This window comes from Strix uralensis, chromosome 16, assembly GCF_047716275.1.
Source record: "Strix uralensis isolate ZFMK-TIS-50842 chromosome 16, bStrUra1, whole genome shotgun sequence".
In the NCBI taxonomy this organism is placed as follows: domain Eukaryota; kingdom Metazoa; phylum Chordata; class Aves; order Strigiformes; family Strigidae; genus Strix; species Strix uralensis.
In genome coordinates, this window is record NC_133987.1 from 18,049,707 (window position 1) to 18,064,668 (window position 14,962).

General features: G+C 35.8%; 1 protein-coding gene across 37 annotated transcripts in view; it reads right to left on the minus strand.

Moving 5' to 3' along the window:
• RBFOX1 (RNA binding fox-1 homolog 1) overlaps window positions 1–14,962 on the minus strand; it is a 919,785-nt gene that overhangs the window by 85,871 nt on the left and 818,952 nt on the right. For 29 of the 37 annotated variants that reach the window (XM_074885635.1, XM_074885632.1, XM_074885628.1 and 26 more), the window contains 3 exons: window positions 10,487–10,579; window positions 8,755–8,815; window positions 2,807–2,860 (listed from right to left, as the gene is read on the minus strand). In XM_074885635.1, the coding sequence (XP_074741736.1) occupies window positions 2,807–2,860; window positions 8,755–8,815; window positions 10,487–10,579 (208 nt within the window). The remainder of the gene's footprint in view (window positions 1–2,806; window positions 2,861–8,754; window positions 8,816–10,486; window positions 10,580–14,962) is intronic. The other 8 variants (XM_074885636.1, XM_074885649.1, XM_074885640.1 and 5 more) reach the window with 3 other exon arrangements.

The following is a 14,962-nucleotide window of genomic DNA, read 5'->3' on the forward strand; positions in this document are numbered from 1 at the left end:
TTACCTTCAGGAGAGATTGAAAATATTGATTTTAATTTACAAACTATGTGAACTCTTCATGCCCTACTTCATGAGACAATTATAAGTCAGATTGTTAATTCTGCATATGTATTAGAAAATTGATTACTGTACTATGGGAATATTATTATATTTGTCATTAACACAAAGTCATTTATATGAAATGACTAATAACTCTGACTTTCTAATTTATGCAGGTTCAGGGTTGGTTCACTAACTACTCAAACGAGATCAATGCTGAATTCCTGTTTTCAATGTAGGCATACATCAAGGAAGGAAATAAATTCTGCCTACACTAAATATTGCAATTCCATGAATGCCAAGTATTTTTATTATGCTGTGCCACTTTTATAACACAATACCCTAATTGGAACATTTTTATCTATCTTAGTAGATGGCACTGCATGTACTACAGGCAGCTATTTTAAAATAAATATCCATTTGTAACAGTAGACCTATTTAACAGTTTTTCCTCTCTTGAAGTCCCTTGAACTAACAAAAGATTTTTAGCTTTGCCTGGTGGAGGTTTGAATATCTCCATGAATGGAGGTCCCTCAGCTTCTGTGGGCAACCTCTTTCCATGCTTAATCTGTGAAAAAAGCTTTCCTAATATAAAAGGAAGTGATAAAGAAAGACTAGGGAATATGTGGGCCCTCTCTGGAAGGAAAAGGGAGACTTGGTCACCTGGAATATGGAGAAGGCTGAGGTACTCAATGACTTTTTTGCCTCAGTCTTCACTGGCAAGTGCTCCAGCCACACCACCCAAGGGGCAGAAGGTAAAGGCGGGGACTGGGAGAACAAAGAATCGCCCACTGTAGGAGAAGATCAGGTTCAAGACCATCTAAGGAACCTGAAGGAGCACAAGCCCAAGGGAACTGATGAGATGCATCTGCAGGTCCTGAGGGAACTGGTGGATGAAGTCATTAAGCCACTTTTCATATATTTGAGAAGTTGTGGCAGTCCGGTGACGTTTCCGCTGACTGGAAAAGGGGAAAGATAACCCCTATTTTTAAAAAGGGAAAACAGGAAGAACCTGAAGAACCGGGGAAGTACAGGCCAGTCCGTCTCACCTCTGTGTCCGGCAAAATCATGGAGCGGATCCTCCTGGAAACTATGCTAGGGCACATAGAAAATAAGGAGGTCGTTGGGGCCAGCCAACGTGGCTTCACTAAGGGCAAATCGTGCCTGAGGAATTTGATGGCCTTCTACGACAGGGTCACAGCACTGGTCGACAGGAGAAGAGAAACTGACGTCATCTACCTGGACTTGTGCAAAGCATTTGACAGTGTCCTGCATGACATCCTTATCTCTAAATTGGAGAGACATGGATTTGATGGATGGACCACTCAAGGGATAATGAATTGGCTGGATGGTTGTACTCAAAGAGTTGTGGTCAACAGCTTGATGTCCAAGTGGAGAGCAGTGATGAGTGGAGTTCCTCGGGGGTCAGTTCTGGTGCTGTTAAACAGTGCCCTTTAACATCTTTGTTGGTGACACGGAGAGAAGGAAGAAATTCTTCCCTGTGAGGGTGGTGAGGCACTGGAACAGGTTGCCCAGAGAGGCTGTGGCTGCCCCATTCCTGGAAGGGTTCAAGGCCAGGTTGGACCGGACTTTGAGCAACCTGGGCTAGTGGAAGGTGTCCCTGCCCGGGGCAGGGGGGTTGGAACTAGATGATCTTTAAGGTCCCTTTCAACCCAAACTATTCTAGGATTCTATGACTCTGTATCTGTTCTTCACTTACTGTAGAGAATGTATTTTACAATTACCTCTTTATTTTCAATTACCTAAGTGTGTGACAAGGAATAAATATTTTCGTTTTTTTTTTTAAACATGATTAGGTATTTGTATCCAGTATACACACACCCAGACAACTGAAAAAGAGATCCAAATGGAAAACTAAAAACATTTCCCATGAAAGTAATGGAAGACTCATATCTGACTGTGAACCTAAGAAAGGAAGGCAACTTTATTACATATTAGAAACATTTGGAGTTACAGTGATTACTTCTGTCCTAGATGTAAATTATTAGCTTTCAAAAAAACTGGCTTTTTTGGACTTTCTAGTGATTATATTTATGGGTGGGATTCAAATTCCTCTGAAATCAAGTGGGTTTTGGAGTACAACCATGTTTGTTTTCAATACCATTGCTAAAGCATATTTAGAAACTGTTGCTAGCCATGACAGAGTTCAAGTAGAAAAAGACTAAGTCTCATTGACTCTAAATTGTAACCAGGATCAGAATTCAATCTTAGTGAAGACTCAAGAGATAATATAGATTATAAATATAGAAATTTTAAGAAACTGAAAAAATAAATATAAAATTTAAAGAAAAAAGTTCAAGAAAAAATTATGAACACAGATATTCTATACTTATGCATGTCTATGTACATGTATATGCATAAAATATATATTTATAGATAGATTATTTCTGTTGTTGTTGCTCACTAGGCTTAAATAATTCCTGGAGGAAAGTGACTGCACTGAAATATAAAATATAACTAAAATAAAATAAAATATAAATAAAATCTCATGTAAAACTGGAATATTGCAGTCTGTTTCATGTTATACTACCTACTTTCCAATAAAAAGGTATTCATATATCTTCTGTATAAACTTTAGTACGCCCACGTAATTGTTAAAATCCTGCATCACAAATCTGTAAATGACTTGCAGATAACGTGAATCAAAGAAACCAAACCTCACTCCAAACACACATTCTGTACTTTTGCATGTTTTAAAGAATATTAAAATAAAATATGGCATGGACAACTAAAGCATAGTCCTTACCTGCATAGAATTCTGGACTATAAACTGCACCAACAACTGGATTTAATTTCCAGCCTGCAGCAAACATAAAAACATAACTGAGTTAATATTGCAATTAGTGAGAATAATAAAAATGATTTTTTAATTTTATTTTTGTATAGAGATATACAGAGAAAATGGCTTCAAAAAGGTCATTTTAATGAAAGATGTATAGGCATCTTAGATCACTGATCTTTAATATCAGACTCTGACGTATGGAAATAAGTAATGAAACGAGGCATCCTTTGGACATGTAGTACTGGAATAAATTATCAGGTGAACTACCTTGGCTGCAGGTCCAGTTGCCATGGACTTATTCCCTTAAGTCATGGAATTAAGTCAGAACTAGTTCAGGTATCCCTATATCATGTAGTACCAGAGTAGATCAGTTCTTTTTCATTGCTTTAACTCTCTGGTTACAAGTCAGAGAGGCCAAAGCAGTTCATTTGCTGGACATGAATGTTACTGATAAGCATGTGTTAGTGTAGGTTACAAGGCAACCAAATAATCTGAGCATTTTGATTCTACTCTGGGAAAAATGAAAGCATAGACACTGTATGGAATTGTCTACTTTGACACGAAAGAGATTTGTGTACTGTGGGAACCCAGTCAAGTACTAGAGACTTTTTCATTTGCATTTGTTCATCAGACTGTCTACACTGAAGCAGGACAATTGCAGGCACGTACTAAAAATGACTACTGCCTGCATTTACAGCCGATAAATGCTGTTAGCATATTGCTGTATAGTAGCTGGCATGTAAGAAAACGCTGCAGTCACATTCTGCAAAGCTCTTAAGTGGTACAAATGCAGGCACTGCCTTTGTCTGGAATGATCACTGTCCTTCCACAGCTGGCATAAAACCAAAGCAGAGAGCCAGTAGATATTCTGTATCGTGTGTTCTGGCCAAACTCCAAATATTTGCTCTCACATCCTTACACCTGATGCTGCATTTCCAGGTGAGCCTGGAGTGCACAGGCTCGCTGCAGAAGCAGGGCCTGGGTTCAGTGTGATGCTAAAGACAACAATGCTGACGGGGAAGGGGTAAGAGAACAGCAAGAGAAAACGCTGGCAAACTCATTAGCCTTCTCAGCTGTGGTAAAGTGCTGGTTATCATTGTGTTTTGCTCAGCTGAAGGTGGATCCACTCCCAGGTAACTCCAAACTTCACAGAACATCCCCCCACTCATACATTTTTTTTTTTTTTTTTTTTTAAAAAGCATTTGAACAATTCGTTGAACTACAGGGACTGAAAAATCAGGGTTTTTCCAAAAGCACATTTGAATCAGAGGAGTGGAAGCACTATTTGTAAATGGGAATAGAGAAAAAAACCTGAGAAAAAGCATCTTTTAAACTCAAGAACTATGGTACTTTACATAGATCCTATAACTATGCTGCTAGAAACAATACACGATCAAGACAGGGACAACAAGGCTTTTCAAAATCAGAACAGCCAAGATTAGAAGAATTTAAATGCAAACTGTATCGAGGCTCGTTTCTGCCTTGGCCGTATCATGTAATGCAAAAGCACAGTAGATGACCATAAAACCATAATGCATTATAAGACTGAAAAAGTGTAATACAAAAAATCTCAACAATAACACAGAAGAAAACTATTCCTATCCTTTAAAAATACTGCTATCTCCATCTGATGCACAGTAACTATTTCCCAGTAATTAACTGTTCAGTAACAGAGGTGAGTGATGTTTTTGAAATGCAAGTCATTAATAAGTTAAGAGGAAAGAGCAGCATTTCATGCGTTCTGCTCTTCATAGCTAATGGCAGTTGCTATACGTACCTAAAAGACAATTACAGAAACTGAAAAACGGCCAAGCAAAAAGGGCTAAAATGACTTTCCTCCTGAAAATATCACAGGATTTTTACCTGACCCTTCAATTTTACATTCTACAGGATTAAATGTAGGAATGTCGTGGTATAGCAAATATTCTTAGCCAAATTTTGTGTGATAGAAAAATCATCCAAATGTTGAGACTTTCAGTAAAAATCCAACTTTTTGTAGTTTAGGGAATATTTAATATCTCAAACTCATTACTTCCTCAAAAGACCACTGATCAACACCATTCAGAATGAAAGACTGGACTGAATTTCATATCTGTCAGCTTTTGCTGTCAAAGAAGCCGACAGACACCTCTCAGCTTCTAAGTTACACTAACAGTGCCACAATTTGTCTGAGAGAAAGAAAAAAATCCTGGAAGACACAGATTGCTCTTCACAGCTGAAAGCCACTCTCATATTTCAGTTCCTTACCTCTCTCACAGTGATGGCTGTCTCATCGAACTTTTTGAAGCTTATACAGGAAATACTTCATTCATCGTGAAAATAACAGTAATTAAACTTAACTTTATCTTGTCAGCCAGCAATGTGCTGGCCCATAGCTGTGTGGGTTAATCAAGTGTGATAGTAGTTGATGTATCCGAGCAAGCAGCTGCCAGGTAACCCTACTGCAACAGCTGGAGGAGGCAAATTCTCTGCAGTGGGTGTCATTTTGTGCATTTTTCTTACTGTCACAATATGAAGCTCCTGCTCAAGTTGAAGCTACAAAAACTCAAAACTTAAAAACCAAACAAGGAAAAAACCAATCCCTCTGTCTGCCCCAAAACTCTACCCTGTACAGTCATGCAAAGAAATACACGTTAAGCGTGCTAAAGGGAAGGAAATAATCATACTGCACAGTGTAACAAGCTTTGGTAGAAAGTGGAACACAGCAATGCAGAGGGGATTATTTTTACTTCACAGGCCAGGCAGGCACCCATGGCCGGAGGAATGCTTAGGCAGGAAAGCAGCCCTGCAACACCGTTTGCTTTCCTCCTGTTTGCATACAGAGCAGGGAGGAAAGGGGAGTGGGGGGGAATTTAACTGTGGTAATAGTCACTAGCTGTGATTCTGAATCTAAGTTTAGATCAACAGAAAGCTCAAATTCAAGGCACCACAAGTATAAACTTTAAAACATATTTATCGCTCTACTGATCTCTGTTTCATGTTCTTCTTTCATTGCTGCAGTTCTCTGAATCTACTTGCGCATAATTCTCTATTCCCTACAACACTTGGGTGAGCATCCTGAATTGCAATATGGGCATCAGAAGGAAGTATAACTGTGAACAGGATAGGTTGGAACATCTAAAAATGTCTCTGAAATATTTTTGCCAACAAGTAGAACTCCTGACACTGAATTTATTTGCAAAAAAAAAAGGCAGTTCTATCTCCAAAGCACATGAGGTGAGCCATCAAAATCACCCTATCTGATAACAAACTTGCACCAAAAAAGCTCTCCTAGCAACTGAGCATTTATTAACTGCTCATTTTGGGAATCATCAGAAGTCACTGGAAAGCATACTTATTTCAAAAACCATCTAGGACACAAAAGCAAGCCACTTATTTGAATGAAGTTGCATATATTAAAGTCTAGGGCTTTGTGCTTTAAAATCTACTGACTTTTGCAATCATATTAACAGCATGATCTTTGTTATCAAACAACTAGCAGTATTCAGGAAAGACTAACAAAACAACACGCATCTTATTTTTAAGTTACAATAAATATTAGCGCCTGATGTTTTCATACAATCCAACATGTGCCCCAAATAAATTCTGAATAAGTGCCAACAACATCAGTGACCACATACTCTTTGAAAAATAAAGCCACACATTACAAAATAAGTGGTTCTGAAGAGATAGGTGTGTGCAAACAAAATGTTTCTGGCTATCTGTGTCACAAGCATCTTGGAGATGTTAATATGGTCATAGAAGAACACAGAAAAACTAGCCTTATATTTTGTTTAAAAGATGAGACCTTTACTTTAGACAACGATAATCTTTAATAATCAGCTCTAGCACTGGTTAATTCCTGACAAAATGCTAAAGAACTAGAATCATACAATATCGGGATGACTGATAATACAAGCACTGATTAAACTAAATGAAGCACCTTGCATGTCTATAGTTCATTTCTCGTCGCTTGTAATGATGATGCAAGAAGAGCATGAGTCTCCTTGTGTGTTTACTTTAGGGAACCTCAGACATTTTAAAAAAGTAAAAAAAAAATCAAAACATATGAACTACAGCCAGAGTTTGTCTGGTAGATACACATCAAAAGGTGTGCAAAAGAATATCCTATGATGCAAGAGAATATCCTAAGATGCAACATCTTGGATGTATAGATTCACAAACAGAAATGCTAATTTTTATGCACTGAACAGGATATTTCATACTTCTGGCGAGATCTAGTCCAGATGGAACAAGATGGAAAATGACAGACAAAACACTTCAAGTGGGAAACACTTAACAGCAGATTTTCATCATTCTGGTTTTGGATATTAATAAATGATAATGTATGACCTAAGTAACCCTGCAGTGCAGGACACAGAGGTGAACCTCCTCTAAAACCAGATTCCTAAAAATATCACATCTCTGTTTCCAGCATTCCCTTCTTTCAGCACTGGATGTGCTGATATGTAACATGTTATTTTCTAATAAACAGTTTTATAGCCTTAGAATAATATTAATACAAAATACACATCACCATTTATAACAAAACTACTTTTATCCTTTTATCATTACAGTATATAAAGTTCATAGTATCATATAGATAGCGTTAATTTAGCCCCTTATTGCAACAAAATCTTGTTATGTGATCCAGAGTCAACCTTTGTGTCTGTTTTGCTAGATTCGCTGAGATGTTTTAAAAACAGAAAAAATTAAGGAGATTTTCCCCATCTGCATCATTTGCCAAGTTCCACATTTACATACAAAATGAGGAAGAAAACAGTTTCTGAGAAAGCATGAGGAATTTTAGATTCTTCTCTAGATCATTTTAATAGCTCAATTATCACACGTCAAATGAAAACCATCACTATATTTTATTTTTACTGTGGTAGGAAAAATTTATGACTCTTTCATTAAAAAATAAAGCCACTGTTTGCCCTGGGTTTTAGTAAAACCTCACTAATGAGACCTCAGATAAAGAAAATAAGATATATTTCAGAATGGAGAAGAGTCTAATCTACCTGTGGAAACCCTTACTGATGGATGTGCAGGTTTCATCTGCTTTCTACTGAATGGAAAAACTAAATTAAATTGAAAACCAAATAATCATAACTACACAGTCTAGTAAAACTGGAAAACGTAATTGCAACTAACTTCAAATGATGTATTATTGTTTGATGTTGAGTTAGGAACTTGTTAGAATGTTCTGAACAAGCAAATGCAAACAACCCAACCACATGATCAAACACTGCCAAAGGAAACATTTTTAAAATGTATTGCTTCTAAACCCCTCAAATATCTATGGATTATTTTTCTATCATTAATATACAACATTATACCAACTTAGGTCAACATTAGAATGAATTTTTTTAAGATAGCTTCGAATTTAGATTTTTCCAGGGGAAAAAAAAGCTGGAAGCAGCACCCAATTACAGTTTGCCCTTTACTTCTAACAAATTGTGGAAGGATGACACAGAAAATTATCTTTGATTCGATGCATGTCTTGGTAGTAAGAAGTATCTCATGTCTGACAGAGACGTTCTTCTTACTGGTCTGCCTACCTCCACCATCCAAGCAAAACTGAATCCTCCGATTAGTTCATTCATCGCAACATTAACACTGCACAAAGCTAGAAGAGAATAACGCTTTCCTATCAGGTATATTTTCATATACAAAAGCCACTGTGGTTAAACACCCAGATTCCAGTCAGGCAAAATGATGCACGCTATGCCCACGTGGCTGTGAATTAGCTGAACTCTACACAGAGAATTTATGCCCAGCCCTATTGTGTTTTAGGTTGCTGGACAAAGCCTGAGCCCAAGGAGATGCAGACTATGATACTTCACGAGTAGAAGAGTCCACCCATTAAGCAGAAGAGTGAGATTTCACATGCATGGACATTAAAACAAAGCACTGAGATCTCATGCACTTACCATTCGTGTAAGGGTTGACGGTCTTTTTATTTGTCATTACACGTGCTGTTGCATTATTTACCTAAGCACATAGAACACTGGATTAGAAAGGGTTACAGGGAGGGACCACGTTACTATTAAATGCATGCATTATTACTGCTATTAGTCATGTAAAAATAAAATGCAATTTAATTTATAGAAGGCAACAGGTGCATAACAAAATCATACTATTTATAATTACATTTACTTTCATAACCATTTTAACTTACAAATCATTTCAATAAAGCAACATCATATCATTTAAACTTTAATAAAAAGACATTAAAAGCAAATTAAAAGGTACTGCATAATTTAAGACTTAAGAGCATGCTTGTATTCCATGATAACACTGATACAATAAATACTCAAAACAGAAAAAAAGATTATATGAAGGAACATGCAGTGGAGTAGAAGGGAAAGAGACAAGGTACAAGGAAACAAAGAAAATGTCAAAAAAAGGGACAAACGAATTTTAGCAGTGTGCAACATAACCCTTTAGAAGAGAAGTACCATTGGAAAAGCAACATCTAGCATTCAACACTTGGAACAAGAGCCTTTTTCATTGCAAGAATTAACAAAATCATTCAAGCTTTAAAATCACAGCTAACAAAAGGATAAAAAGAGGGTGCATTATTTAACACAATATGGAGTTAACAATCTGAGTAAGATGTGCACGAAGTCATATCCTCAATCCAATCAGTGCCTCCCAGGCTTGCTTAAAACGTACACTCAATTACAGGCGTACCAATATAGAAAAAAATGTAGCATCAAGAAAACTTAATACAACAAGTCAAAAAAATTCACGTGGTATATCAGCGCTAAATACGTGAAACGGCAGATGGACTTCTCCACTTACCATTCAGCACCATCGCCAGCATGGGTATGTATACAGTTACCATGGTTACTGAGAGTTTGGTGAGGGCCCTAAGCGCTACCGTCGAAGGGGGAAAATGAAAAGGCAAAATATGCAACATCTTACTCAAAAGACGACAGCATTTTCAATTGGTATTTTTTATTCTAACAAATACGACTGAGGCAGTATTGAAGGGGATCCAGTGGTACTAAAATGCATTTGTGTTGATTTTTTAATAGATAGGAATGGCTCAGACCATCCAGCCAAAGTAGCCTGATGGTTTCGTTAAAAATTAAATGTTAAAATTGGTCGGTCTCTAGTCTGGCTTTGTTTCTTTTTCTTGTACATCTTTTGGATGCTTCTTTCCCAATGTGAATTTTTTGAAAGCCACTGTGGATCCCGCATCAACCCTGCAGAAAAAAAAAAACCAAAACAAAACAAAAAAAAACCCAACCTTTTGTTTGTTTTTGTTTTGTCTGTCACACTTTTTTTTTTGTTGTTCTCAATTTTTAAATTTTTTTCTTTTATTTGTTGGCTGGTTTTTGGAATCTACTGCACCCATTGATTTACAAAACATCCAAAATAATAACTTCAAAATATTAAAGCTTTCATTTTTTTTTTTCAATTCTGTCATCCACCTTTCAGCAATAATGATAATAATAATAATAATTACAAAAGAAATAATAATAAAAAACCCAAGTAAGGCCAGATTCTCTCTCTTTATATATAAATATATATATAAACAATGGGAAGGGGAAAGGGGAGCACACAGAAGACACCAATGATGCATCTGAAACAACAAATGAGAGTGAAGCAGACATTTATAAAAAAGATGAAAAGGAAAATATTTTGAACATGCACCTCGATTTTACGGCCCTCTACCACGGTGCCGTGTAATTTCTCCCTCGCCCTGTCCGCATCAGCACTATTTTCGAAAGTTACGAAACCAAATCCCTGCATGCAGGAGGGAGAAGGGGGGAAAACAACATGCACATTATTATTTCAGTCAATGACCACTTGTTTGCTTATGTTCTCTCTCTTTAATTTAATATTTTCTTGTCCTTGCTTCAGTTCTGTAACATGCAAATTAGAAAAATTATAATTGTATTGAGATGTGCAATAAATAAGCGACAAATGTGAACAAATTTTTTCTGTCATCAGTTAGATAATACCCTGAGAAATTCCAAGAATGATACCAAAAATACCTTTCTACATGTCACTACAGAGGAAAATAAATCTAACAATAAGAAAATGAAATTAAAATAAATTACAGTGTCTTCACATAGAAAAAAATGAACTAATGAGAAAAGAAAATGAACCACATTTTAATGACATGCAGATACCTCAACGAAATAAAAAACATGTGCACAAAATTCAACACTGAATGTCAATATACTCTAAAACATTGCCTACTTAATCATGCTCTTGTGATCATAAGAAACATTGTTCCCATGCAACACTAGGGTAACTTAAACTTTTGTCAAACTATACAGCCTTTACTTATTTTTTTATAACAGAAAAAAAGGAAAAGAAAACCACCAACAAAACAAAAGTACTTTTAGAACAAAGTATAAAATTTCTTGTATTAACAGATCAAATAAAATCACATGATGTGAATAGAAAAAGAAACTCTGATAAAGGAATAAAAATGCGAACGTTTTGAATAAGTTTAACTGGTTCATTTACTATTTATGTATATTACTCTCGAACATGCAACTGGTAGAACTCCAGAATCCCATGTTAGTGGGACAGGAAAATACTCAACAAATATGAAATTCTGTTTATGACAAACGCTTTGCTTTATAATATTAGGCTACACAAACATTTCCAGTCCTACTATAATTATTTTTATTGTGCTAATTAAACACTGTTTACAATGGCAAATAATTTTGAAAAAATCAGACATCAAAAAACCACTTTAGAAACATACACCAACCCTTTGAAGTAATTTCCACATTAGCACTACAATGCCTTTGCATGCTTTCCCAAAGTTATCCGAACAAATAAGCTTCTACATCCTTGGGGTTTCATAACAAGAAACACCTGCGAGTTATACGTGGCCGCTTTCTATACAGGCATTGCTGTATGTATGTGAAGTCTTACTACAAGCTTTTTCTTTACAGTTACTTTAGTTTGAACTATGAGTTAAAGCTTTCCTCTGTTCTGTTCCTCTTAAGCCATGCATCATGTCTCCTCAGTCTCCAGTCCATTCGCTACGTTTTGTGGTCTGTATTCACCCACTTACTCTCTGCAGTTCTACCTGTTATGTACGTAGTGACTGATTAAAAAAAAAAAAAGAAGAAAAAGAAAAAAAAAGAAAAAAAAGGGAAGATATTTATACATTTATTTATACATTTTATGCAAAGAGGAGACCAAATATGAAACTAATTAACAAAAATGAAACTAACTGACAAATATGAATCTAATTAATTGACAATTGATTAGAAAAGTTAAGGAACTATCAGGATTATTATACAGGTTATTTGAGTTATTTCACCTGCTCAAAGAACACGTTTATTTATGCCTGTTTATAACATAGAATGTGACATTTATGTTCAGTAGCAGTTTATGTTCCATTCTCTTCAAAGTAGCTTAAACATATTGTGTTGCTCTTTTTTTTTTCTCTGTTAAAGCCACACTGAAGCCTTAGCTCAGAAGTGCTCTATCAGCAGTTCCACTTCTATCTAAAGCCATTCTCAAAACACCTGATTCCACACATTTTCTCCACTCTACTCTCCACAATTTTAGCACTAAGCCACGACCTTGCTTGTCACAAGACACTGAGGATGTAAGTCTCTTTTCCCCAAAGCACCAGGAGTGTTGAGAGAAAGTAAATCCCCCTCCTCAGTACTAATCCCTATGTTTTAGATGCCTGCATAGGCTTTTCTTATACCTAAAGCCATCCTCAACTTTAAACTTTTATTTCTTCTTCAACTGCTTCCTCCTATCTTGTAAAAGCTCTGTAAAAGAAAAAGCTCATCATTTAAGATGCCATTAAGAAAATTTCACAGCAGAAAACATCACTGAAACCATCGATCCAATGAGCCTGGCTCCATGCTGTAGCATAATCTTCCCCGATTCTGTTTGTTCTCCCCTCTCTCTCCTCGTCGCTGAACAACTGCCCTTTCCTAGAATTGCAAACATTTGGTGGGAGTTGTTTAGTCAAAGTTTTGAATTAGTCTTCTTAGCTCACAGTACTACCAGTTAATTTTCTTTCTCAGACAACTAAAGAGAAAGATAAAAACCTAATTATATTAAAAAATTAGAAAAAGATATAAAGTGAAGCCACAAGCCAAGATGAAACAGGGACTTCAAAGATTCTGAAAAGAATACTCATTGTAAGTTTTTAATTTCTTATGTTGTATTTATTCTCATAATTAACACTATTTAAATTATGCTCTTGTAATTTATGCAATTCTTTAACTTTACCTACCTGCCACAAAAACGCAATCACAGAACATAAGATTCATTCATCACACATTCAAATATCTATACAAACATGTTAACATTAATTTTACATGCAGCTGATTCAACAGCTACTTTAGCTTAGCATACTATGTATGTTATTAATTGGTAATGTATATATCTGTATTTTGTTTTTGAAGTCTATCCAATGATTTAATAATAGCCAAGTTAGTACGTGAGAAGGTTCTGTTTTAATTTGGGAGGTGCTTTAGAGCTGCTCTTATCTGAAGAAATATGTTAATATAATATATACTAGATATATAAAAATACATATACACAGATTTATGAATGTATATATGTAGTATATAGCTGCATAGAGCATTAATTTACAACTGTAAAAAAAATGGTACTTGTTGATGTTCCTGTATCTTTGCAGCCTTGCAATTGTGCCCAAAACAAAAGCCATTCGCAGCTCCATGGAGATCTTCAATGTTAAACCAGCAGAGTAGTGTTAAAATATGCACAGTAATGGAAGCTATATTTCAAATTGTCCTTCCAAGATGACCGGTAAAGGCAGAGAAAGGTAAGTTACTAGAAGTCTGTAATGTTACTTTAATCAACAGCTTCAAGAATTGGCAAAGGTAAGCCTCATTATTTAACACAGGTTAATACAATACCAAAATTCTTGCAATTCTTATAAAAAGAAGAGTTTCAAAAGTCATCAGTGTTGCCATACAATGCTAGCAAAGTTATCGTAATTATTATTATGCCTCCAAACAAACACAAATTTGTAGTATGAAACTTGTATTATTTTAGGGTTTCTTTTATGGAGAGACTCTCTTCTGCAAAATCATTTTATACTTTATGGTGGTGCTGCAGCATTATGTTTTTTGAATATGCAATTCCGTTTTTATTAACTATTATAGCATGAAAATGAGCTTACTTCTGTTGGTTTTGCAAAAATCTTTTAAAACATTAATTACTGGAACAAAAAAAATAAACAAAAACAGAAACAAAAAAAAATTCTAGCAATTCTTTTATGCCAAACTGCAGCTAGAAACAAATTTGAATTTGATCCTGCAAACTTTTTTACCTGTACTCAGTTTGAGACCACTTAGTAGTCCTTTCAGTTTCAGTGGGATTTTATGAAAACATAGATAAGCACTGCCAGGAATGGGACTTTAATCTGGTGCATCTTATATCCTACAGAATGGACATGAAATGATCAGATTAAAACCAAAAAACAAACAAACAAACAAACAAAAAAAGATGGTCCTCTTATTCCTAATCCTGTTTTTTAATTTTTTATTTATTTGAGAGAATCTAAAGGTAGTTCTGCAAATCAAAATACTACTTAACTATACTTGAAATACTCTGAACAAGATGAGAAGCAGCATACATAAGCAGTGAGATGCATCACAGAACTGCATTAAGTATCTTCAGCAGCTTACTCAGAGCCAGCTTGGATGCACCAACACAGCACTGGATAGTGTAGAAGCATTAAATAAGAATAGTCTCTAACACGAACTCTGTAACCGAGGTAGTGACATTACAAGCCTACCTAGGAAAACCTCTTCCTTGTGAAATCCTGTCTAGGAACTTGTTTTTAGCACAAGGCACTGGGATGTTTGCACTACTGCAAGATCACTATTAAAAAAACTCAATTCAGAGATACCTCATCACCCCATTCCCCAAATACTTGAAAAAAGCCTTATGCTTATGCAGTCTGATGCATATATGGTGGTTAAAAGTCCTATAGGTGTAAGATTTAATGGCTAAACAAACGTGTAAACCACCACCACCATGACATGTGTACTCAGTTCTACTCCATCTTCACAAAACCAATCAAAGCTGGCAGTGTGGGATGTCTTTTGAAACTTATAATACTATCCAGCAGGAGCAGGTTCTGGACTATCAACACCTTTTGCAAAC